At 50.1% G+C, this 27,192-nt stretch overlaps 1 protein-coding gene across 5 annotated transcripts in view; it reads left to right on the top strand.

Moving 5' to 3' along the window:
- Dll (homeotic protein distal-less) overlaps window positions 1–19,753 on the top strand; it is a 64,790-nt gene extending 45,037 nt beyond the window's left edge. For 4 of the 5 annotated variants that reach the window (XM_076906981.1, XM_076906958.1, XM_076906972.1 and 1 more), the window contains exons 3-5: window positions 17,073–17,244; window positions 18,083–18,395; window positions 18,732–19,753. In XM_076906981.1, coding sequence (XP_076763096.1) covers window positions 17,073–17,244; window positions 18,083–18,395; window positions 18,732–18,750 — 504 coding nt within the window. In that variant the 3' untranslated portion in view covers window positions 18,751–19,753. Of the gene's footprint in view, window positions 1–17,072; window positions 17,245–18,082; window positions 18,400–18,731 lie in introns of those variants that run through there. The other variant, XM_076906964.1, reaches the window with a different exon arrangement.
- The last annotated feature ends 7,439 nt before the right edge of the window (window positions 19,754–27,192 follow it).

The raw sequence follows: 27,192 nt of genomic DNA, 5'->3' as shown, positions 1-27,192 counted from the left end.
TGAGGACGCGTTTTACAATCGGCGCAGAGGCAGCGGAAGGGTACGGAAAGCCGCGATTTTACGTTCCTCCCGGAGGCATAAGCCCGCTCGTTTTCAGCCGCCGCATGGAAATCTAGGCTGCCTTTACTGCCCGCTGCCGGTCGCTAACTTATGGGGGAAACTTTATGGTTTCTCTCCTCCGCTGTGAGTCCGCGGCTCACGACGAGGCCCTCTACACGCCCATTCCGCTCCTCGAGTACGACGCGCAATGTTCGCGTTTAGCTTCGACGAGGAAGACACCTGATCGTCGTTAGAGGAGGCCGCGAGACCGGGTACAGCTCGTGAAAAGTGGCCTGGAAACGAGCGACGAGCGCATCCGCTCTTCCACGCGTTGGAATTAACGAGCCACGGACTTACTCTTCTCTGCTTCGGGAATTATATCTTTGGGGTGTGTTTCCAAACGAAAAAAATCTCTCGATTATTATTATTCGTTGATCACGCGTGCGATACTTGGAACGAGAAAGATAATTGTGCGGAATTTGACAAGTAGTTCAAACGAGAGGGAGAGAGAAAATATCGAGAGGATTTCGGAGCGGGGACACCATAATGGAATCGATGGACGCAATCGTGCGCTCGACACCGTGAAGGTTTCGACCCATCGATGCCTCCTGGAACACTATACGGCTCCAGTCATCGCGTTCTCCTTTTTCCAACGCGATCGTTCCATGCTCCGATTGGCCGGAACGCGATACCTCCGTGTCACGGTGAAATTAAGCGTGCTTTTAACGCAGCCCCGCATTTGAGGAACCCCCTCGACCAGCGCCCTACCGACAGTCGATCCTCGTCCAATACCGAAGCGAACCAATCCCCGATGACGATGAAATATGGCGTATCCTCCTGTCACGTTTCTTCGTCGCTCTCGATGGCGTTCAACTTCGTTCCCGACTAATTTATTTCGTAATTTTTATCAACGTCTTACGAAATCGATACGAACCGAAAAGATCAACGTTATTCGCTGCACGATATTCGCTGGAAAGCGAATTAACCGCGATAAAAACAATCTTGCATCCTTGCTTACTAATAGTAACCTCGATCCATCGATGTTTCTCGCGCGCAGGAAGCATACAAAAAATCTACGCGCACGTAGACCCACGGAATTTCACAATAAGTAGGTAGCTCCAGTATTACGCGGACGATTCCTTTGAACGTTCAATCGACAAACCTCGCGTTCCATCGAAACGTTGTCGAACGCGTGTGTACACCCAGAAAACTGGCATAAAGCGGAGCCAAATGATCACCGCCACCGTGGCGTACGGTTCATACGTCTACATATATATATATGTGTGTGTAACGAGAAAACAAACGCGTCACGTGTTACGGCGCACGGTTACAGCTCAATAATCCAATTACAAAAGACAATAAATTCCGAGCGAGGGCAGCGTGCGACCGTGAGCGGATATGCGCGCGGCCCGGCTCGCACACGCAGTCGGCAGCGAGCAGACGAATGGCTGGGGTGGCAGAACGAATTTAATGCCACGTCGTCGGACACGCTGGCCGCTTTCCCCCGGGGAGGAGCGGAGGACACCAGCTTCGGGAACAGAGTTTCGTGGTAGGCAGGACCTACCCTTCCGGACGACAGACGACCAACGGAACCGACCTACGGGGCATCGATGCGTACGAAAAAGCGCGCGCATGTCCGCCGCAGCCGTGGCCGGTCGGGCATTAGGGAAATATTCAAATGGACCTGCGAGGCCCATTGTTATTCTACCGTGAAAACGGCCGACGTTGTTACCTTTTATTAGTGTAATTTGTCCTATTAACCGTTTCCCAGCCACCACCTTATAACGGCTCTTCTCTCTCCCCCTGTATCTCTGCTTCGTTTTAACGGGGCATCGGTGTTGGGAATCGAACGAAACTGGAGTCGATCGCAAGTGGAATTCGAAAACACTTTCAGAGGAAACGCGTATACGTCGTATCGTTACGCGATGTTTGGTAATCGTTTCAAAGTGGAACAGGGAACGACTCTGCTTGTTTCTGGTCGATTTTGGAGTTGTTACGCGCGGTAGACGTAGTCAGGTATAATACAGGTGAATCCTCCATCGGTTTGTAATAGTCGGTTTTCTCGGTGGTAGAGAGTAAAGAAGCGGAGGCCCACGCCTCGATGAAAGTTCTTCACGGTGAGTGACTCACCGATCGAGATTAATGAACGTGCGCCTTATAGGCGCCGGGAAAACGACGGTGCTTCTTAAGGTCGTTGCGCATTGTCTTCGCGCGAAAATCGTGCCTTTAAAAGGAGGGCTTAACGAGCAGGATATCCTCGAGATTCTCCGGCGAAGAAGAAGCAGAGATCGTAACGGCGCGTACGGAATCGTCGAGGATCGCCGTGGCTCGATCGATCGAGTGGTATTAATTGCGCGCGCTGGTGTTCTTGTAACTTCGATCCCGCAAAAATATGACCCACTTCTCCTTAACCTTGCGTCACGCTTTCCATCTGCATGAGCCGACATCGCCGTTCCAGCAAATCTGGACGAAATTTCTCTCTCTGCGCACCATCGACCGTACTGCACGGCGCTTCGATCGCGGTTTATCCCGTTTAAAAGATAGGAAAAAAGAAGGAAAAACTCGTGAAATCTATCGCGAACGCAGACGCTCGATCTCCGAACGAACGAATTTCCAAATCGAAAAATACGTCGCAGCTCCCGTTTGGTCGTGGCCGTAGAAGGGAAACTTGGATAACGAAGGAGAGAAAGGTTGAGGAGAGTCCCAAAGCAGCGGCGCAAAGGCGGGTGCACGTAAATACACATACACGGCGCATCATAGTTAGCCACGGTGATCGTACGCCGTGATACCATCTCCCGCCTCCTTCCTCCGCTTCTTCTTCTTCTTCGCCTGCTTCTTCTTCCTCCTCCCCTTTCGCGTCCACTTCGTCTTCTCGCGCCTCCACGGCTAGAGGGATTGCATAACCTCACCTTGCCGTTAAACGTGAAACAATGCTCTCGCGTGAGACAGCGCGAGGTGCTAGAGATACCCGATCTTTTGCCGGTGCCCAACTCCCGGAGCGAACTGTACTATCCTCGCGATCGTTCCGTCGCGGCACTTTTGATCACCGCCTTCCCTAATGATTCAAAACGGCGTTCGATCGTTTCGATCGGTCGGATGACGACTTCGCGATGGTTTCAACGAACTGGCATATTTCGTGCCAACCGATCCGTGACAAACGAGCCAGGACTGTTGGACGTCGCGGCTCGTTACGGTGGCCACGATCGCTGATTCCGCGTTTCGGTGCCATCTGCCTACTCGATCGCTTTAATTAAGCCAGATTTCTATCCGCTGGAAATCGCGCTGTTTCTACCATTGAATGTGTAGCCGAAAGTATTTTAAATCGACGAGCTTGATTTATTAGGAGGGCAACCGGTTGGATTTGCGCGGATTTTCTACGTTTCAAGCGGATAAATCGATCGGCTGGCGAACACACCTATATTTGAACAACTTCGCATAAACAGCGTTAACTTATCGTACCATTATGCACAGTTTTCCCATAGCACCGAGGTATTCTAAATTACCCATGCCGTCGTCGAACATGTCGCGGTGTACCAGCGAGGCGAAAAAAATCCCGATTAGAAATCGAACGTGTTTCGTCAGCGACATCCGCGACCGCGGCGATATTTCATCTTCCTCGATACCCCTCGGTCCCTCATTTGCCCCATTGTTTTCATCGTGTAGGCTCAATAGAATCAGCAAACAATTTATTACGCCTACACCCGGGGCGCATCTATACCCTTATCAACGATCGCTCGTTGCTCCTTGCAAACGATTGCTCCTTCAAGTCGAGCCTCCGACGAGCGAGCAGCCGACGCTGACTTCGGGCAACAATAGTCCTTCCTCTCTCGCCCGATTCGGAGTTCTTCTGCGGCTTGTGCGTGCGTGAAACGTGCAAGTCGTCCTGTCGTGGATCCTGTCCGTTACGCGACGAACGCAAACGGAACGTAGAGGCGTGGAATAAATCGGTGAAAAGCTTCTCGTGTCCCGATCTGATATACTTTGTGCGTGAGTGCCCCTGCGATCTTAACTGTAATAATACTGGTAATACAAATTGTTGATACAGAGAAAATAAATCCATATTCACCGCCATGAAAAGAATATTCAGTAGTCGATATCAATGTTTGTATCGCGTTATCATAGTTTGTTCCACTTAATCTTCATTTTTCCCCGTTGAACTTCGCGGAACGTGGACTCGAATGCTTTCGGTGCTCGTTTCCCGATTCCTCCTACGTTCAAGGAACACAATCGATGATCCCGTTGCATAGAGGATTCTCTCCTCGACAGCGGTGTCCACGGCTCGCGACAAGCCATAAGCGGCGAATCTTCGACGGCGGCTGAAAGTTCGGAAGCGGCGAAACGGTGTACGAGTGCGCGGTTACATCGTGCATGCATGCACGGCTACGTAAGTGTTCGTGCACACGGCAGCAGATTTCTGGGGCGATAAAATCCCGCGAGCGAGGAAGTCATGTCCCGTAACTATCTGGATGTACGGTCTCGCGGTTTTCGTGTGTTCACCCACTCGAAGGCCTTTACCGAACGCGACAGAGGAAGACGAGCGAGCGGTGCGCCAGCGAGAGTACGCGAGTAGAACGACATTTTCCACGAGAACGAGCCGCGCCTTGCTAACCTGCCCGAGTAAAAGCGTGAAATTACCGGCAACCCGGCTAAAATTACCCTCCCCTTGCCTTACCGCCCGACCACGCTCTCTCGCACCGCTCGGCTCCTCGTACCTTCTTTCCTCGATACACAGCCCGCGGAAACCGCTTGAAAATTGCACATGCCCCGCTACGCGACCGAGAGTACTTCGGGTAATGCTTCGAGCATCTTACGGATCCTGCGCTCGATCGTGCGGTTATGGGAGTTTATCGGGAATGGAATCAGGACTTCTGGCTTGTTGGTTATGACGATTCTCCGCGGGGAAAATTCTGGCGAACGTTCCAACTTCGATGGACGGGTTTAGAGATTCGAGTCGGTTGTACAGGTGGCTACCGTCTATGCACCGTCGATACATTCTGTAATGTTTCCACGATTCAAAGCCTACTAAGTTTCTCCGTCTGTGAACAAAAAAGGAATTCAATTCCGCGAGGAGTACCACAATTCCGATCGAGGCGTCCACATTTCTGTGCGATCGTGAATCGTTTTTAGCGGCGATCTAAGCGATGCATCAGCAGGAATCTAATCGCGGCGGACCGCGTCGATGTAAATAATTTTATAGGCGAGTGCACGTGGACACGTTGCAGAGTCGCAGCGGCTCGTCGACTTTTTTCCCCCCGTGTCCGTTCCGATGCTCGCCCGTCCGTGTTGTACCGCAACATCTTCCGAAGCGTTCGTTTCGCTTCCTCACGGCGTAAGGAAAAAGAAAAGAGGGGGAAAAAAAAGGAGAAAAGAGAAAAGAAAAATAAAAAGAGGGAAAAGAAAAAAGAAACCCTTTATATCGCTACGTACAAGCGACGGTGTGCACCGTTGAGGCTCGCGCGTTTCTGGATGCAGGATATACAACGCGGCGAGCGAGATGGAGGGAAACAGAGATGGAAAACAAGGGAGAAAGAACGGCGAAGCCGGCGGAAAGTGCATGCGCGAGCCTCGCATATAATTTACCGTTCCACAGGCACGTCCGTCCATAGAATACCCCGGCACGAAACTGGAATAGGTCGGTTATAAATTTCCCTTTAACGAGCCGGATTTTTGCTCGCGAGTCATCGATCAGATATCATCGAAATTCATAAGGCAAACCATCCGTCTACTTTCCTCTCTCCCTCTCGCTCTGGTGAACGATAATCACTCGCCGGTGATAAGAATCGAAAGGCGCCTGCGTCGTTCGCGTTTTCAGCGAGGGAATCTCGATTAAACGAGACCAGCGCGTCGGTATTTAATTCGCGGCGATCTTATCGGGGGACCGCTCAGAAAAGATGAAAACCGCGAGAGAACTCGGCGTCGGTTAGGCTAGGTTACGAGGCTGGATACGCGCGCTTAAAGAGAGGAAGCGGAACGCGGTTGGGAATTTCTTGATCGACGATCGCGAATCAGGTTAGTGTACCGTCGATCCACCGGCGCGATCAAATGGAAATTTTCTTCTTCTCCAGCCACAAGGCACACGGGACGAGGTATGCTAACGAAGGATTGGGGATTTCCCCGGGTACGGATCGCGGATATACGTAACGCGTTGCTTTGGCTAGTACCGGTGCCGATGCGATAAGCCTTTATCTCAATCCTGTTCTGCGTCACACTTCGAGGTTAGAATAATGCATAGGTGCACGATGCACACGCCGATACAGAAGCGTGTGCATCGGCGAGCGTGTGCAACAACATACGGCGGCTCGTGTTTGGTCGCGAGCGCGCGATATGAATGCGTATCCTGGCTGGAAAAAGAGGAGGCTCACTTCATCATCCTGCGACGCAGACCCGTGCGCGGTGGAGACGACCGGCGCGTACCCGCGAGAATGACACCGCCGCGCTCAGGCCTGACTCCGTATAATTTATTACTGTAAACACGACCGACGAAGTCTAGTTTTTTGCCGCGAGATACGTCGCCGCCGATTTACATACGCACCGCATCCGTTGCAGTCGCTCTTTTGATCGTACCTGCAGATTAATCTTTTCCTGGATCTGCCGGACGAGAAAACCAGTTGCGCTTCACCCATTACGGTGCACTTCGATGATATTTCATTGTCCCCGCGTACCCTGCCGCTACGAGAGCCCCGAGCCTTTCGTCGAGCCTTTCGAACGCGTTTCGTTACGTAATTTCTATTATTCATAATTGAACGGATTATCGCCAGGAACGTTCTCAGCAGTTCCTTGAAATCGTTCGTCCTCGATTAAATTCACCGCCGCTTTGCTAGATCAACCGAGAGACGTCGAGCATGCACGAACAGAAGCATCCGCGGCATTTCGATCTCTCTGTTCGCCGTTCCGCGACTCGCCGACCGGAGTAACAACCGTGTTCCTGATAAAAGAGGAGGACGCGTTGCTCCTGGTCAGCTCCTTTATTAGCTCACGTTCCGATATCTCAATCCCTCTTCTCCTCTTCTTTTTCTCTCTTTTCTTTCCCTTTTTTTCCTCTCTCTCTCTCTCTCTCTCTCTCTCTCGTTCTCTTCTCCCGTTCCGCGAGTCAGAAGGATCGTCGTCCGTGTCGCCGCGGTACACAGTCGGCGAACGCGCGATGCGCGACGCTCGCGAAAGCGGGGTGCTCTCGAGGCGAAGTTGTACGCATATGGATCGGGCTAGGTCATTCGCCACCATAGGCCGAGCACTCTACATGGCGCACGGTGCTCCCAGGTTCCCGATTTCCGTAAAAGTCCAGAAACGCTCTCGCAGACCATCGGAGCGCGAACTGAATGCGCTTCAAATGGAGTTTACGGTTTCCACGAACGAGAAATAAAGAGGGACCAGGCCGGGGACCGGTCGTCCTATCGCGGCCTGGGCCGCCCCGGCTACAACGTGTCGTTTACATCTTAATCCGTGCACTTAGCGTCCCTCCGGAGGACGTCTGGGCTAGAACGCGCGCGCGGCTGCCTCCGCTTCGTTCCACGCTGGACAAGCTGCGAATACGCTGCGCCGACAGGTGCGATCCGAGGCGCGAAACGATCGACGAAGCGAAACTCCGACACGCTCGATCTTATCGGCCGTTGTGTTTCCACCGTATTTAGGGATACCGTCGCGCGAACGAACGCTGGTTAGCTAGCGCCAGAGATCGAGATACTGTCCGATTCTGGGGCGGAAAATCCGTTCCGTCCGATGCTCGTGGAACAGTTAGAATCGTCTACGAGTTGTTCGACGATTGGGCAAGATTTCGATGGTACAAACTTAATCGGATGGGTAATCCTCGTCGAAGACGAAAGTCTATCGTTCCTCGAAGTACTCGCAGAAAATTAATGGCCCTCTGCGAATCGATACGTAAACCCCGGACTGAAAAAGATAGAACGCGAGAGAAATAATAGAAGAGTCGAGTGAAATAGACTAGACATTTTTCTATGTACGACTGCAATTTAAACGCAGTCAGAACGCGAATGTAAACGTGACCGTGGCTTAGTGGGACGCTGACCACGGCGTAGGAACGACCCAGGGGACGAGGATCTACACCTCGATGAGCACAGCACGACATTCTCCTTGCCCCTTGCCCCTCCTGTTCCCGGTGGTCCCTCGTTTTCTTCCTCCGCGGCCGCTACCAAGAAGAAGGTCCCTTCTCTCTCTTTCTCTTTCCCACCCGTTTCTTCTTCTTATTTTCCCTCCCTTGCCCGCCGTTCCCGTGTCTCTCTTCCCTCTTCCTTCGTCCCCCGTCGCCTCTCTCTCTCTCTCTCTCTCTCTCTCTCTCTCTCTCTCTCTTGTCCTGTCTCCGCTCATCGTCCTCGAGCGCGTCCACCACGATTGTCCGGTAAACCATGGTGCGAACCGCTCACCGTGACGAAGGTATCCACCTACAAACGAGGACTTATTCCGAGAGCAGCTCGTGGAAACTCGCGAATACGGACATGGGAATCGGTTGTGCCCGTTGTCTCGTCGTTAATTATGCCAATGACAGCCAGCCCGAAACGGAGGATCGAGCTGTCGACTGTAATGGCTCCTGGTCTCGAACCCCCTTCCCCTTATCCTTGGATGGCGCGGGTGGTTGCGGCGTTTCCCAACCGGAGGTTCGTCGAATCCACGAAAAGAAGAACGACTCGCTCTACGTCCGCTCGTATCGAGAGGCGACAAGATGGAAACCTCGCGATTTGGCGAACTTCTGGCGTCTCCTTTCGGGGACGACACTGTCGTTCGCGAGAATCCCGCGAGGAACTGTTTACTCTGTTAGCATCAACGAGCGAAAACCTGCCCACTGCTGAAATACTCGAGACGACGAGGATAAACTTCAACCCGCGTGTTACATCATGAATAAATCATAGCGGCTGGAAAATTTGAATTTTGAAACCGAAAGCGAACAAGAGGAAGTTAACCAGCGCGAAGTAGCGCACTATCGCGTACCTGACACCGAGAGACTAGAATCTCTATCGGCCGGCACTTCTGATGGTACTTAAGCCACGCCGATCGAGCGGACGATAAACGTAATGAATGTTTTCGCTGAAACCTTTGGAAGCGTGGTATAATCGGGATATCATTTAGTGGAACGCCGATTCGAACGGCGGATATTATTCTTTCGCCAGGATCTAACGAGGTTGAGCGAGCAAGGAGGTACCTGCTCGTTTACCGGCGAGGATGGCGCGAAGCGATGCGAGGCATGCTGGAAGTCAGGATCAGTTCCTATGCATACGATTGCACGCGGATGAATAGGGCCTTTGTGTCTTGCGAACGACAGCCAGTACGATATACAATAACGGTTCTCTAAGATTTCTCACGTAAAGGCAGGATCTGCTCGCGGCCCAGGGAGAAAGAGAGAGAGAGAGAGAGAGAGAGAGGGGGGGATGTGGTTCAACGTTTGCTCCGGCGCATCTGCATTTTATCATAAAAGCACGTAAACGGTTAACGGGACCCGGTTCGAGGACCTGCTCTATCTTAAAACTTCGCCCAATCTCTTCGTTCGAACGATCGTTGCCTCCGTAACGTCGCAGAGTTTACTCGTCTCGTGTTTTCGTAACAGCAGAAAAAGCTTTCGAATATTCGCAAGCGCCACGGTTGGCACCACCCAAATGGCCCCGTGTACATTAAATCCCTCGTCTAAATTCAGGCTGGGCGCAGGTATCGATGAACAGTAACCGGGACGAGGTGTGCGTGTACCGCGCAGGTGGAAAGAGAAACGGGAAAAAGAGAGAAGGCAAAGGACCGTGTGTAGAGAGAATGCATCGGAACGCGATGATGTAACGGCGTTATGAATATGTACAAAATAACAAATGGTACCGGGCACAAAGGAACGGTGACAGGGTACGCGCGTGTACCGCGCTCGTATTCCGGCTGTCGCGGAGCAGCCTCACCGTTCCATCCGCGGTACGTGATCGCGGTGTAAAACGGTGTTTCGATTTCAACTCCTCTCGTTTTCCGTCCTACCCCCCGATAGACACGCGAAGCCTCTGAAAACGTGTAACAAAAATAGAGAACCTTGGCCGTTCGGTATGTACGCGTAATAACCGCTCGCGATAATCGCGTTTCCGATTAAGATACCTGCTGGTCGACAAACAAACGCGGTACACGTGCTCCATTGTGCTCGCTTGAGAGCAACAAAATGCTTCTCGCGATCGTGATTAGAAGCGAAAAATAATACGTATAGAGGAGAGGGAATATCGCACGAACATTTGATCGGTATCTCGGTGGTAACGTGTCCGACCGCGGCTGGCGATTCCTCGTAGAACGGAAACTCCATTAAATTTGTTTTTTCGAAGGCTGACCAAACGAGGCCGATGTTATCGGAGGAAATGTGTGTAACGGTACTCTTTCGATTCCTCGAGGGTTTCTTGCCGATTCCCCCGCCCCGGCGTAAAGTGCGCCGCGCGACTATAAAATCCGACCATCCCGAGAGTAGAACGAGCCTAGTAACGGGCTGCAAAAAAAAAAAAGGAAAGGGGGCAAAGAAAGGGAAAGAAATGGGTAAAAATGAGGCGCGTAGAAACGCAATGATGAACAACACAATGCGCACGGGGGCCGTTGCACCACTGGGGAATTTCGTTGTTGTTAAGGTGGCACTGCGCATCACCGATGCCAGGCAGGAAGTGGGAATCGCCGAAGCAGCGAGGGGGAGTCGCGCGGGGCACGGGTGAACAGGGGAACCGACGTTGCATTGTGGGAGTGAGCGGGCGAGCGAAATAAAAAAAAAAAAAAAAAGGCATTATAGCATTATGCGAACGAACGGGGCCCTAGTGACGCATTTACACGGCTGTTATTATCCCCCCTCTCTGTCCCACCGACCTCCCTCGCTCCTTCTACCACCCTCGACTACGTGTAGGAAACGTAGGTATCTGCGGTACCTGCTTACACGCTCAAACAGCCCGATCCGGTACGAAAAACGCGACATATGTCGCCTGTTCATCGTACATCGCTGAATATATTAATGAGGCTGTGATCGAGTTCGGTGGTTCGATCGTTCCCACGAACCATCGGCTGGGACCAGTCGGCTGGGAGTTGGCCTGCTCTGATTTGATAGGGAGCAACGATGCTTCAATCTGCTGGTAGCTCGCATGGGTAGTAGCACGGGTTCGAAGAATTCAATTAACTTCTAATATTATCTCTTCTCTCCTCAGCGTAACATCCGCGAGGCTTTAATTTCTCCCTGTTACTTCTCGGGTTGAAGCCCATTTCGTAATACAGAATTGGCCGTTTTACTTTCAGAGGAAAGAACATCGCGGCCGTACGGTCCCTCGTTAACGACGTATCGTTAGATCGATTGAACGCGCTCATTTCACCCCTGTCTCCACCCCCACGTGCCGCTAGCTTTTCGCGTAGGTAACATCTCCGGCGATTGGTCGTTGATTGCTGCTGGCCCTGGTTGAAAAACCCTTCAGCGATGTACAATGTGTGGCCGTCGTCCGGTACCGATGACGGATTAGTTTGTTACGGCTTTCGGCTTAGCGGAGGGCGCAGGTAGGCCGTGCCGATACGCGTGATTATTTATTGTGCGGACAGATTGGATCATTCAGAACACGCCGACGGGGGTCCCAGTCTGTATGGACAGGGATCGACCCGCCACGGGAACATAACTCGATCCAACCGGCGATACGCCGCTGCGATATAACCTCCAATTTTGTGTCAGCGACGATCTACACACACCCAGCGGGCTCGAGGTTGAAAAACGTGATGATTGGCGGAATAATTCTCGGCTATACTTACTCTTGAGTAATGCCACGGGGTAATACCATGGGACGCGTGGTCATCGAGGAATTGGATTAAGAATCATGCCCGTACACGTCTCTGTCCTCCTTTTTCGGTTTGGGGTGGGAACGGAGGCTCTGGCTTTGATCGATGGAGCGATGCTTAGACGCGTTACCGTCGTATTAGGGGTCGATACGCTGTCGAAATTCACGATCGGACGCATAACGCGATCGGGCGATTCCTTTTTCAATCGCTTCGTGTACGTATATAAAATATTTGTGTACTCCGGTAGCCAGAACGCGATTAACAATTAGCTTTACGGGCGGCCCTATTGTTAGCGTTCGCATACGCCGATAATCGTTTCAGACAGTACACGCGTAAACTGGTTTCCCGATGCGTTTTATTCGAAAAAACAAAGTAATTATACGCAGATAAACATCGTAGCCGTGGGTCAAACGGAATGTGTTAAAAACGTGGAATAATGTCAGCCGCGCGGCGGTCTTATCAATGCCGGAGAAATTATGACTTCCAGCGATCACTATATTGGTTTCATATCGCGTTATTGCTCACGCAGCGGCCGCCATTAAAGTAATTGCGTTTAATTGTTCAGCCCCCGTTTCGATTATTCGAAGAATGATGCAGCTCGTGCCTAATGGAATAGATAACCTCCGTGTGACGCAAACTCTGTCGAAAAAATACTGTTCGACAAAATTTCTATGTAATTACTTCCTCAATTTGTTCATTTAGTCTATCCTATAATCGTAATTCTATAAACGTAGCGTTTCAGTTTGGTTGGATTTCGCCAAGGAAACGCGTGAATCAGATGCAACGGAACTTCTTCGTTTTTAGGTTCGCATTACCATAACCTTTCGAAACCTTCCGAAAGTTTTATCGCCCATGCCTCCCGCCATTGTATAACTAGGTTGTAACTAAAGTTAGTAGAACTGCGCTGAAACGATGTGCCGCTATCGGCTGGTATTATCAAGTCAAGGACTACATTTTTGCAAGCACGATTAACGGTATCCAGGGCTGACATACATTCGCTCAGTGACGAATGTCGAAAGCCAATTGTGCATAGAAGCCAATCAAATTTCGGGCAAGTACCTATAATATACTATATATTGATCAACGCCAAGGAGAAACGCCAAACGTTGCTCCATCCGTTCGTAGGCTGTCTCGTCGTAATCCACGCAGTAGAATTAGGACCGTATCTGGTCAGACATCGGTTCTAGCATAAATTTGACTAATCTCCATTGTACGTTGGAGCGTCTGGTTGTTTCGGCTGCTACTTTTGTAAATATCACTTAATTACAGCTAGTTTTACAATAACCATAATTATACCAATAATCATATAACAATATTATTGCTGTTTCGTTACTCAAGTCCTTGCGTGCAGTATCTTAAACATGGAATATGTAAGTGGGCGTAAATTCATTCCTGCCGATATACGTATACCAAAGCAAAGGTTACCAAAGACTCCGCAATTTGTCCTTTTTTTTATCTAATCTACATTATTCGCGGTGTGAATTACAATTTTGTTCCTCGCTCATTGCTGTATGTACGTATGCACTTTATGTCTCGTGTAAGTCGTTTGTTTTCCAGACTGTCCCTAATTTCTCTTATTCGCTTTAATAATCGGTACATTGAACTCGATAATCGACTAATGGTAACAACTTCGAATGTTTCTTGAAATTTGCGCTCGCTGGCGAACATGCAAGCCGGGGAGAATCTCTTAGCTACTACCCCGTGCAGCATCGCGCCGATTCTCAGCGTCTTGGGACGAATCTGCTAAGAACGTATCTGGCGAACAGCTGGGCCGGGTAGCCGAAGCAGAGGGAAAGACTGTTCTCCCGGAGATCGCGGCTCGTATCGGTGGGAGCGTTTTCATTTAGCCGTAGATTATTCCTAGATGCCTCTCTCATACATATTAAACAGGCGGTGCGCGCGCTCTCGGATTCACGCAGGCGAAACGTTGCCAGTACCTACGTTTTTTACTCTGAAACGTTGTCCAGGCTGCTGCTGTACCCCTTTCCTTTTTCCCTCTGTATGCCTCACGCCCCTTCACCCTCGGGCGGCGATCCGTCGCTCATTGAGTATGCATCGGCGATATCGACAGGCGGGGGCTGTTACCAGAACGCCTCGCCGTTTCGCCGTGGGCGACGTCGGAAGCCGTGGCCGCGTCCCAGCGACGTCAACGACGCCAACAACGACGTAATCCTTGCCCTCCTCCCTCTTTGTTTTTCCCCTCGGTGGAATGGTTCGCGCGACCACCGGCTGACAGGAGCAATTTTTGCGCTCGGACGGGGCGGCCATTCGACGTGGCTACGTAGAGAGCAACGCGCTCACACGCGAGCTTACACGGGTATTTGTGCGTTCTCCAGGATGCTGGAGGGAAAAAGATAACAGCAGCTTGCCACCGTGCCGTTCCTGAGGCCGTCGGCGTTATACCCGCTCCGCACACGCCGCTTCTTCTTCTTCTTCTTCTTCTTCTTCTCCTTTCTCTGCTTGTTCCGCTTCTTCTTCTTCTTCTTCTGCTTCTCCTCCTTCGGCTTCTTTTTCTGCTTCTTCTTCTTCTTCTTCTTCTTCTTCTTCTTCTCGGTCGTTTCGTTCTTCCTCTACCCCCGTGTACTTATTCCGTATTCCGTCGCGAGGCGGTGCTGACTCGTCACGCGCATTTGCATACATTTCGAACCGCGGACCGTGCGTTTTTTGCCCCGGAATTCCTGCCGCCGTCCGCTCGCGGATGTCCCTTCGCCTGGCTGCTGGCTAGACCTATCGCGATAATCGATGGTCGAGTGAAAAAATCACCTCCCCGTACAGAAATGGACATTCGAACGACCTCGGTGAATTTCCCGGAAGCCGGCAAGAAAGCCCGTGCGATCGCTTCGCGCCGAAGAATCTACACCTGCGCAGCGCCTATGACAACAGGATACCTGCTCGTCCGGCAAAAAGCGCGGACGTAACTCGTTGGCGAATATCTCGCGGACAAAAGCGAGCAACCCCGTAGTTCCCAGTCCGTACTGGACGCGTCCCGTTCTTCTTCTTCGTATGCCGCGTGTGTCACGCTGGTTGTAAATATCAATAAACAAAGGCGGTGGCAGTGGCGAATACCCGGGACCCGGGACCGACGACGAAATAAACCAAGCCGGGGATGAGGTTTTAGCGCTGGCCCCTTTGTCGGGAGCGCCATCGTCTCTGCGCGCAAGCACGCTCGACTTTTTTTTGCCGAGCAATTAGAAAGAGATTTATTTGCGCCGGCACGCCGGGCGCACGCTCGCCAATAAGAGAAGGGAAGCCCGCGAGTGTTCGAGCAGCAACATATTTTTCGGCCGATACCGTACCTATGTACCTACATGCGTACGCGGCCATTTTATGCGGGGCGCGCGTGTACGTGCGTGCACGTTCACTCTCTTAAACCTGTACACGCGTACCTCTCTGTGCACAGGTATATCGCGCGTTTTATAACTCTTAACCAATGAGTCACGTACATGGGATGATTATAAAAAAAAATTGTTTAGCACTCGCAAACTGATTAATTTAGGTTCGAGTGTCTAGAATAAATTTCTCATCGTCTACTAGGAATTCCCATGCGTTGATTTTCGTGCGACGACCGACGAATACTTTCGCGAACCCCCGTACATACTTGGTACAGAGTAGACCGCGAGTTTCAGCGGACCGATCCGCCTTACGAAACGTGAAACAATGCCGGCCGCCGGTGGTGCGTTTCTTTCGAGGTTGGACGAAACCAGTGCCGCGGTTTTAATGAACTCGTTTTGACGTGACGACCGTCCTCCCCCGCGCCCCGCTTTCTTATTCGTCGCTCTAGCCACCTCACCTTGCCCCTCGTTTGCCCGATGCCTCCGGCTCCGCGAGCCACAGAACCGACTTAGTTAATTAAAGTAACCGTACGGTTTTTGATTGACGCCCAAGGCGTAAAAAGTCGTAGACGCGCGAACGCAACGGCGACCGGCGGTTGGTTACGCAACGTTCGAATACTGGGGGTTGACGCGGAGAACGGAGAACGCGTCTTCCGCAGCGACCCACCGGAGGTCCAATTCCTCTAATTAACGTTTCAAATTCGTAGTACACAGGATTCTCCGTATCGCGTTCCTCGATTTCACCCTTTCTCTAATTCAAAATGAATTAAACAAGAGGGGGCACCCGTATCCTTTTCCATCGTAGAGATTTGCATACAAAGTTCTTTGCTTTCGATTTCCCAGAAAAGTAGGAGCCGATTGAAAAGTCGTTACGCGCGTTCTATCTAAAAAGCCGAGCCTCTGCTTCCTGTATTTTTTCAAACGACACGGAGGGGTATCCGCGCGGCGTTTACCTGGTTCGTACTCTCGCAAAACACACGAGACGGTACCTCTCGCGTCTGTTCCTCTCTCGCCTAGCCAAGCCGCGGGCTTACGTAAGATTGAACAGCGGCGTCACGTGCACGCGGCGCACGTATAGATCGCGCGAAGGTACAAAAAAATACCGCATGTGCAATCCTAACAGCGGTACACGCGCATTAGTATCCGCCGCACAGGCCGAACTCGACGTTCCTTCGCCGCGGCGTGTAGGTAGAGAGGCAAAAAGAAACGATAGTTACGAAACGAGCAGTTCCTCTCTTCGTTTTTTTTTTCATTTTTTTTTTTTTTTCTTCCACTCGTTCCTCTTCTTCCATTAACTTCAACCCGGTAGCACACCGCGCGATGATGCGACGTATTATGTAGATTCCGCGTACTGTGTCCGAACACGATCGAAGCCGTACAATATATCCATCCTTCGTCGTCGATGTGTGGCCACGTTGCATACCACCAACACCACCACCACCACCGCCGCGGACATCGATATAAAATCATTCCGCTTGTGGCTCACAGTCCCTCTCGCAAAATATATGTATGTATGTATGTATGTAGGTATGCCAGGCGAACAAGCGTGTATCATTACGCGCGGTGCGTACTCGCAGAAATTCATATCGAGCTCTGTAATTATCGGATGTTTGACGGACGGAAGGACAGCGGGAACAGAGACAGTGAAAATTGCTGGTCTCAGGCGCGACCAGCACCGACCGTCTCAGATCCACGTTAAATAGTACATCAACCTCGACTCGCGATCGCAGGAGATTCTTCTTCGTTTTCTCGTTTTTCACGTCGCCCGTCCCTGTTCCTCCTCGTCGCGCTGTTCTTTTCTTCCTCCCCGCCCTCTTTTTTTTTTTGTTTTCCCCGTTTTTTGCACACGCGTCCCCGTCGTTTAGTCTCATTCGCCAATAGCCACTGACAACTCGCGAAACGAGTTTCACCTGACCGACCGTTCCCGTCGATTTTTTGTTGCAGGTGAAAATCTGGTTCCAGAATAGAAGAAGTAAATACAAGAAGATGATGAAGGCTGCGCAGCAGGGCGGCGGCGGCGGTGGCGGGCAACACGGTAGCTTGCTAGCCGGTGGGACCACTCTGCCAGGAGGACCATCCCCTCAACCGGGTCAACCCGGAAGTCTCATGCAAGGAGGTATGTTACTTTGATAATCGTTTGATCAAAGTTTGAATAATATATAACGCCCGCTGCGGTTGCCACGAAAGAAAATTTCTTGATACCAGACATGCGCTGATCGGATATCAGAAGACGCACGCGCACGCGTCGCCACTACCTACGGGTTAACGATGGAGATTTCCTACCGCGAATACTCGTGACAATAAATCGGACGCGACTTCGATATCGTTTTAAGCAGGTTGGAAAGCACTTGACGTTTCGATTCGTCATTAATTTACTGGATGGTGAGATTCGACGAGACGGCGGTTGCGCGTACGTGCCACGTTAATCAAGACCAGATTCCGTGAGGGGAGTTACGAAAAATCTCGTGTTACGGTTATCTTTACAACACGAGCATAATTCACAAACATCCAGTTGGAGGGTATAAATCAATTAGAGAGATCGAATCGTAACGCCACTAGCACGGAACCGTTCGACAATCTCGCCGATCCACATATCTCGGCTTCGATTTCGAGACACGATTGGTTCGATCGGGGCAGTTTCACGATTAATTTCCAACCTGCGACTCCTCCCGATATATTCATCGATAATACAATTTCCTTTTTCCTTTCGTTCTTTAACAAAGACCAGAAAAACCCACCACCCCTGTACGCCATGAATCCTCGGAATATTTCCCTCCCGATCTAATAAATCAATCCACCCCTAGACCCACACCCCGAACGACTTCGATCGGCCGTGTAACGCGTCAACCGAACGCTCCAACGAATCGAAACTCCACCCGCTCGTTCTGTTCCGTTCAAGATAAGTCTATATCAGAAGGATCGATCTCAGCGGTGTGTTCTCCGTTACGTTTCAGGAGGCGGAAGTTCCGTGTCGGGCAGTCCGACGACGGGCTACCTCGGCGGCATGGGTGGCGGCGCAGGGGGTCACACCCCCGGCAGTTCGAGCCCCGGAAGCGAGATGTCGCCCCAGCACAACGAGAGCCCGCCCGCACCCTCTTGGCCGGGCGAGATGAAGCACCATCCGCATCCGCACGCGCCACCGCACACCCACCACCACCCCCACACGCCTGGCCACCATCCACCGCCTCCGCCGCCGCCTCCGCATCACGCGGGTTACATGCCACAGTACTCCTGGTACCAGGCGGATCCTAATCCCGGACTACTCACGTAAGTGCCACTTCTCAACTACCACCAGTCGACCGATGCGTCAACCGGTACGCGTTGCACCCCTCGTTGGGGGTAGAAGAAGGGAATCGGAGGACGGACGGACGACGAGACTTCATTTTTTATTATCAGAACCGAAGTGCTAAAGAATTTGTCCATTTTTAACGAGCTGGAATTCCGATCAGCTTACCGTCGCGGCTGAAAAGCTTTCTCGACTCGTGATCGAACGAACGACAGATATACAGAGAGAAAGAGTCGCTATTCTTCCCTCCCTTATTTCCTATAGGGTGACACGAAGGGTTGGGTTCTAATGGCTCGTTCGTCTGTCGTATTTTTCAGGGTGTGGCCGGCGGTTTAACGAAGACGTCCTTCGAGCTGTGTTCAGGAGGAACCGCTTCTTCGTAGCACCGCGGACGTGCCACCGTGTCCCCTGCCCCAAAGTGTGAATACGTATAGCACCTGTCGCGATGGAATTCGCGTTCGATGTTAATAAATTGTTTCTATTCCTTAACGAGACGCCGCGTGAATCCGCCGCGGTCGGATTCGAAGATGGGTCGTCCGTCGAATCGACGAAAAAAAACTTGAAACTATCGCAAACACGTGTTTCGTTGAAAGGTAAATCGCGACGATAGTAAGTTAAAGGAAAGAAAAGAAAAGGTATCCTAGATCGCGAACGAAAGAATCGAAATCATGGACGATCCGTGTGTCGCGAGTGGTGATTCGTGATGTTCCACGTTTCGAATCCGCGTCGATAGAGCATCTTCGTCGAGGAAACGATCTTCTCTCGCCCCTAAATGAATTAGTCGAACGGAAGAGAAGAGGAACGGCCCAGATATCGCATAGCGGACGACGGCGAAGTAAGAATCATCGACTAGATATTATATAGGAATCTCCTCGATCGGAGATCGACGGCAAATCGTTCTCGTTTGCCGCGCAAAGCTAACCGATCGCTCTTCGTCATCGAACGCATGAAACCAGGCTTTTGGATAATGGTCCCGACCGATCTAACTGCGCCGCGATTACCAGACGATAGAGTTTCGATGATCGTGGAACGATTACACCGTCGATCAGGGACAGTTTCTGTTGGCTCGCTAAATGTCAAGATACCGGCCGATCTCAGGCGAAACCGGTGGCGATCAATTATCCTCGCTCGGTTCACGGACCGTAGGAATATTTTCGCCACCTTTTCGAGACGCGATCCATTCTAAACGGCGCTACAGCTGGACGATTCCCCCGGTTTCCTTCGTAAATGTCAATCTGTTCGCCGATGACGTTAGATCGGTCGATCCTTTGTGACAGTTGCCCAACCGAGGCTAGCTCTGACCCACTTCGTGCCCTGGAAGCTGGATCTGGTTGGATGAAACCGCCGTCACTGCGAGAAGTAGCAGAGAACAGGAAAGGGTAACTGCGAATGGGGACACGAGACGGACGGACAGAGAGAAAGAGGGAGAACGAGAGGTTGCACAAACTCGTCGCCGAGAAACAGTCGTTCCTCAAGGCGGTTGGAAGTAATGAAATCCTAATGACATTTTCGTGAGTCAAACGATCTCGGCAATCACGGTGGCGCGCTGTAATCACCGGTCCCTCCTTTCCGGATGAAGCAACCGAACGCCAAGGGGACCCTCCTCCGAAAAGGAGCGCGGAGGACGCGAAGAGATACACGCGCGCGCGTGCACACGGGGATTCACCACGAGACCCGAGGCCGTGCGGTGGAAAAAATCATTATCCCGCCGCGACGACGCGACGGACAGTTCTGACAAGTGCGCGTTCATTAAATTCCGTGACAAAAAAAAAGAGGAAAAAAAAAAGAAAAAAGAAGAAAAAAAAGGAAAGGAAGGAAAGAAACATTCATGAAAGCACGGTCTCGAGTCCGTGGCTGTTGGATGGAACATCAAGCGGAAACGTCTGACGAGAGGACACTTTCGTCGCGCTATCTCTTCTCGATCTCCGTGAAATCTTTTCTCTTTCGACTGTTTCGAAAAGAATTCTCGTCTCTTTCTCTAGCGCGTCTCTCTGCTCGTAATTCTCGAACGACAACGTCCCCCGTGCTCTCGTCGCCGGAGGATCGTGGAAACGTCCGCCACGGTTTTACGCTGTTTTTCCCGTTTCCCGTCGCGGCCATGCTGGGTCACCCTTTGCCATCTTGCCATCTCGCCGAGTAATATAGCTAGCTTTCGAAGAGACGCCACGAAACCGCAGTGAAAAAAGGAACGACGGTTTGCGGTTTGCGACCAGGCGAAACTGGGAGGGCCGGTGAGCCCCACCGCTGACCCAAATCCTCTGGCGTATCGGTGCAACAATGGTCGTCTCATGAGAACGCGGTCTCGCACGGTCCCTTTACTTCCTGACTCTGCCTTCTTTTTCGGCTCCGAAGATACGCCACCGTCTGGCCAACAACGGCCGGAGATTCGCGAAACTTGGTGTGGAAAAAACTACGTCGAAAGAACCCCTTCCAATTTCTTCTTTTTATCAATCCTTCGCTGTACACGGCAATCTTTAGATCATACACCGATAAAGGACTGTACGAGTTAAAAGTTACCAGCCTTCTTTCGGGGAAACGATCAAAATCGACTCAACTAGGAGGAAGGGCAAAAATTTCTAATCTCTTGTTCGCGATACCATTTCTTCTATTGCTTTAATTACATAGATATCCATCCCCGTGAACGTTTAACTCTTCCTCCACCATCTCCCCTCCACTGTAATAAGCATACAAGACAAAGAGACCAAGGTTTTTTCGACGAAGTAACGTTTCGTGTATCCCCGGCTGATCCCCGTTAGAATATTTCCTCGAGCACGCTCGAGCTTTCCCATCGTGAAACTCTCGACATGGGAACAGAGTACAAAGCCAGTTTCACGCCGCTGGACATCTGGAGCCATCGCGTGTTACCTCGAAATCCGCGAGAAAGAACGAAGCCTGGAGCTGGAGAACGAGCGGAGAAGGGAACGACGTGTTCTTTCTTTCTCTCTCCCTCTCTCTCTCTCTCTCTCTCTCTCTCTCTCTCCCTCTCTCTCTCTCTCTTTCTCTCTCTCTCTCTTTCCCGCCCTTTTATCTCGGTCGAAATTTTCTCGTCGTCGCGATTCCACAGTGTTCATTGTCGTCGGGCTGTTCGACGATCGGGGACGCGCGGCACCACGGCGCGCATTCCATCCGAAAGACACGTTTCAGCGCGAACGATGACGAGAAGAGATGACGACAACGATTCCCTCCGTGTATACTAATAAGTGCCGTTAGATTCGACCGCAGAACTACGAGCCGCGGAACGGAGACAGAGTGTACGCTATGTAGTTGTTCTTGCGTTTAGATTCGGTGCAATAAGGAGGCGTGTGCGTGTATAATTTAAGACGAAGCTCCCTCAGTTCCTAAATCGCGTGTAGAGCGAGTAAATTGCGAAAAAACAGCGTAAAACGATTCGACGCGCGGCGCGAACTGGACGAAAGTGTTTGCTTGGATGCATGTGCGCCAGCACGGAAGACACATATGGGGTACCGTTATTTCAATTCGTCTTTTTTTCTTTTTTCTTCGCCACTTTTTCATCGTACATCGCAAGATTTCAGGGTAAAAAAATTGTTTAGAAAAAGAGGGGAATACGTTGGTGGGGGGGATTGTAGAAGAGAGATACCGAAAGAACGTTTCTAATGCCGCCATAAGTGTTCGTCGTTGCGAAAGCAAACGCGCGATGCGCGTTGCAGAGTTTCGATTTTGTCACGCTTTCGTCCAGTTCGCAGAATATTTTCGAATCGCCACCGGTCGAGGACGAGCGAGGCGGACTTTTTAGCGCGACGGAAAACGAAGAGGCGCGCGCGAGGTAAGAACGGAAGAAGAGAATGGATGGAGGCGATGTAAACGCGAAGAGGAGTCCGTAGAATTTACTAGCGTTACTAGTCCCGGTGCAAAGCAAGTGGGCGATCGAATCTAGCGGCGTGAACAGATTTATAAGATCGGTCCCCGCGTGTTTCCTGTAAATATTGCACCGGGGCCCACTCTTGTTAGCACGTAAGACGTAAAAAGAAATGAAGAAATCTGTGTAAAATACGATATTGTGATAAGATGTGTAAAGAAAATATGAGAGAGGAAGCCAGAAATCGTCTATATACATATAGGTTAATAACAACACGGCAGACCCCAATTTATCAATTTTATCGAGTACCCTTGTACGAATATAGATATTACGAGGACTAAAAATACCTTAATTATGATTACTATTGTATAAAATATGAATAATAACTAATTAATTCAATTTAAATTGTCGACCACAAGTTTCGTTCAATACGTTTCATCCCCCTCTGTCGTGTTTCGACTCCCTTCCAGGTGGTGCAGGTAAGAATGCGCCTTGTTTTAACGGTGTGTTCCGTAAATAATCGCGTAACACGGTAACGGAACGATTATTCGATCGTTCCGAAGGAACTGCGACTGCAGAACGGACTTCCAGTGTCCTGACGGTAGGTTCGATTTCCTCTTTTTTTTCCTTTTTCTCTTTGTTCGCTGGTAGCGGACACCACCTGCCGCTCTAGAGCCAGCGTACGCATGCTCTACTTTTATGGATAACTGTACTCCTATCTCGCTTAAAGCGAAGCTACCGACGATTCCGCGACTTCTACGTGGCTGCACGGTGTACTTGAGAAAGTAAGACCTCGAAAAATTTGCAAAAAAAAAAGAGCCAGAGAAAGATCGAAGATTACGTTGCTTTGACGGGGTCGAGTATCCGGAATTTCTTCAAGAGCACGTAAGTATGTATCGTTCTACCTCATTTCACACAGAGGGATACGATTCGAAGATGAAAACTCGTCTAGGAGAAATTGAATTTGTATATCGCATCGAGGGTGAGATCTGAGAATTTCAGCCGCCATTGAACCGAGCTCGAACGAACCGGCGTCCAACCCCCGGAGAAAAATCAATCGGCCCTACGTCCGTTCGTAAACCCGTTCGGCTGATCGTAATAATCGTGACGAAGCTTAATAAGCCAATTAGCCGTCCGGCGATTAAATCGTTCGTTTATCTGGATATTGATTTTCGCGAGACAAAGGGCACTTTTCCCGACAAAAGCGGCCATGTTTCCAGCAGCCACTCAGTCGTTCGCTACGCGCGACTACGCTTGCTCGTCCGTGCGGGACATCGCCGGCAGAAAAAGGTGTACCGATGCTCCGATGAATGCGGTGTGCGCGCCTCGCCGCGGTTTCCAAACGTAAACTTATACTTGGTGAAAAGGGAAAAAAGGGGGCGAACGGTAGGAAGAGACGGGCGAGCGTGGCCACGACAATGCAGCGGCATAAAGTCTCACAAGACGTACGGGGAAACCTCCTCGCAATGGAGGACAAAAACTTATAATGGACACAATGGTCGATGGATCTCGACTGTGGGCCTTCGACTGGAAGGCGCCGGTATTCATTGTGGTATACCTTCGAAAAGATTATGTCGAGTGGATGTTTGCTTCTTTTCGTTCTTCCACCGGTACGCGGTGTTTTTATTCACCGCGATCTTGGAATTCGTCGACTCGCCCTTTTTCTGCTCCGTTCGGTTTTCGTAAACATTCTTGCGAACGAATGCTCGAACTTACCTCGTGTCGCGTCGTCTCGATGCTGCGGCCAGACGTTCTCGAACATGCAACTGGATGAATTGGCTGGAAAAAAAAAATACGGCACACCAACGCGGAAAGCGTCAATTTTTATCAGATCTAATCGCTGCATTAAGATCGAGCTGGCCTTTGATGAGAATTGATGCTTGCGCCTTCGCTCGAACGCTCGTGTAGGTATTAATGGTACGTTGGTTTCGTTGTCGAGTTACTTTTTAAGTGACTCGCACACTGGTTGCGCGCGGCAGATTCCAAGCTGCTCGTACGATCAGGTCTAACGAGTTCGTAACATGTATGTCACGTTATCACATTATGTTAAAGACTGTCCAGCCTATCGATTTTGTCTTTCCTACCAAGCTTTATCATCCGTCCGACAGAATGAATTTATAGCGACACGTTTGCAACCGATTTGCTTCGTTGGTAGAATAGTGAGCGTAGGTACGTTTAACGATGGAACGATTCGTGTCGTTCGGGATGATTAATTAGAATTTATCCGCTATCGAACTTCGTTGCGCGACCACGACAAGAAAGGAGAGGAGATCACGCGCGTCGATCGTTAACAACCGCTTCCGTCTAATCAAATCCGTGTCAGAGATCGTGTTCTAGACAAACGGCAGAAGTAGCGCACAACTGGTTCTTTCATTCAACTTACCTCAACATCCCCCTACATCTATTATCAGCCTACCGCCTTCCTGCGGTATTCTTCCACTTGGCTAATTGCATTCTTGAAAATGAGATCCGAATCTAGAGAGGCAAATAAACAGAAAATTAAATTATTAAACTGCACGAGAACTCGAGTATCGCATCGCGATCATCTTGGCCTTCTATTGTACGTAGGTGAGCGAAAGGAACGCGCGAACTTTGTGTAGTTTCCCTTTTATCGAGGCCAGAGATCGCGCCACCCTAACCAGATTACTTGACCTCGAATAATCAACGTTTAACCCACATTGAATTTCTCGACTCCCAATACAGAAATCAAATTTGTCCATCTAATAATTTAGCCAACGAGAGAGAGAGACGGGACGAGGAGGACGGCGAAGATGGCTGGCCCGATGATAGGACGTGATAACGGATATAGCGTAGTAGAAAAAGGGAATTAGTATCGCGCTGGGGTCAGGAAGAACGAGCCACGACCTGCTAAGACAGCGGACGATATCGAATAAACAAACGAACGAGTGGGAGGCGGAGGAAGTGGCGGATATTAAGGTCTTCGTGACGGAACTTGCCTCGTATTATAGCGAGCTAAGTGAGGAGGTCTCCTCGTCTGGTCGAACTAATTCTATTACTTCGTCCCTTCCTTCCACCACCATACACCGCTTCTATCTACCCGTGGATGATCGTTGTTAAACCGTTCTCTTACGTTAGATTGTCTTTGGGACGATGTAGTACTGTGTGTCAAGCTCGATGACAAGCAACTGATAAATGTGTCCTTCGTTTCAATCTCTCACCCGAGGATTCCGTTACGAAAGGGTCGATCTATGTTCTCTCGAGGGACTACCCTCGCCTCTTCTTTCTTCCACCGATCGTCTAACGCAAAATTGACAACACGTTTGTCGAACAACTATTAACAACCTGTGGCGGAGAATACTGAACGTTAGGTATTCGAATTCGATGATCGAAAGAGTATAAAGGAGGGCCCACGGTAAAGGGTGGTGGCGACCGACAGAAAAAGAGGAAAAGTTAGGGGAGTAAAGTTAGGTGGAAGAAGCGAGAGGTGGTCAGGTCGGGGTGCCAATTTGCGATTCCACGCAGCAAGAAGGGCGTGGCGGGCTCGCGCATGGGGTGGCTCGCTCGTTTGCGCGACATTGTCGGGCAACCCTAACCTTCTGGCTGCCCCTGCCATCTTTCTCTCGACGACCCTCGCGCGCGTTAATCCCGTAATTCTCTTACGTGGATGGTAACCAATGAGTTCGTCCTTGAAGATCGTGGCTCGAGAAAACGACGTTTACGGGTCAAATGAAAACGACAGCTCCGCTCTCGCGATTATACCGAACACTTCCAAATTATGGGAGCGAACTTAACTAGCCATCGGGATCTTGTAATATATGAATGAGAACACACGTGGTTGAGAGTTATCTGTTTCGCGAGAGGATAGTATCGTGGGATACTTGAGTTTTGTTCGTAAAAAGCGTCTCGAGTCTTCTATTTTATTGCTAAAAAAAATGAATTAATGATCGACTATTCCTCTTGCTTTACGAGCGTATAATATTAATTCCTAATGAAATATTCATCGCTGACTTCTCATGCATGAATTCCTGACGCGTTAAACGCCCTATATTCCCATATTAATTTACAAATAACTTATTGACTCTCTCTTAAACGATCAGTTACTGCACACTTTGAGATATTCTACATCGCATCTAATATTTCTTCCAATGGCTTGTAGATATTAGATTTTAAACCATGGAATGCCTATTTCTTACGGTCGAATCATTCTCAACACCAGCCTCTAATTATAGCAGATCATTACGAATCGTTTTTTCGTTCGAAACTATATTTCCGTAAAATATCGAACGTCCGAGTTTCATAAACTCGAGAAAACGTATTCTTTACCGCCTCCTTGTTTCAGAAATATACTTTCCTCTAAAATATAGCCTTTCTATTGAAATAAATGGTAATCAGCGAGATAGAAATCAAACGAGATTAAGTAATATTGTACGCGCATACATTACGAGGTATTTACATCGAACGAATTTTTTGTATACATCCAAGCTGTATGTAGATGAAGCAACATAGTTTTTAAATAAAATGCGCGAATGAAATCATCCAATTAATTGCGGAATATCAGAATCAATTAAAGCTCGATCTCTATTATCGAGCATCGGTCTCGAGTCGTTTGCAAAACCAATGCGTTACCGTTGAGAGCCTGCACTATAATGGCATTAAATGTCGAATTGTCGCGACGCCTTCTGGACATCCAGCTGGCGAAGTAGCACGGCGTGGAGGCACAAAGGTCGAAAGGAAACGAACGCGGAACTCCGCCCAGCGGATCGTTTGTCTCGCAAGGGGTTGAAGCCACGTGGCGGAAAGACGCACGCGTTCACGTACGAATTGAACGTACCAGGAACGCCACTATCGAGCTGACATAACGTAACGATCGAGTTCTTTTCGCTCACGAAATGTCACAGCACTCTGTGTCGAATTTACATCGGAATGGTGACACTTATTACCCATAAAGAGTTCGACTGCGTATGAATATTCACTAAGGAAATGTAACAGCGTCGCTGGCA

The sequence above is a fragment of the Xylocopa sonorina genome, chromosome 1 (genome assembly GCF_050948175.1).
Source record: "Xylocopa sonorina isolate GNS202 chromosome 1, iyXylSono1_principal, whole genome shotgun sequence".
NCBI classification, from domain to species: domain Eukaryota; kingdom Metazoa; phylum Arthropoda; class Insecta; order Hymenoptera; family Apidae; genus Xylocopa; species Xylocopa sonorina.
This window is presented reverse-complemented; position numbering and strand designations above follow the sequence as displayed.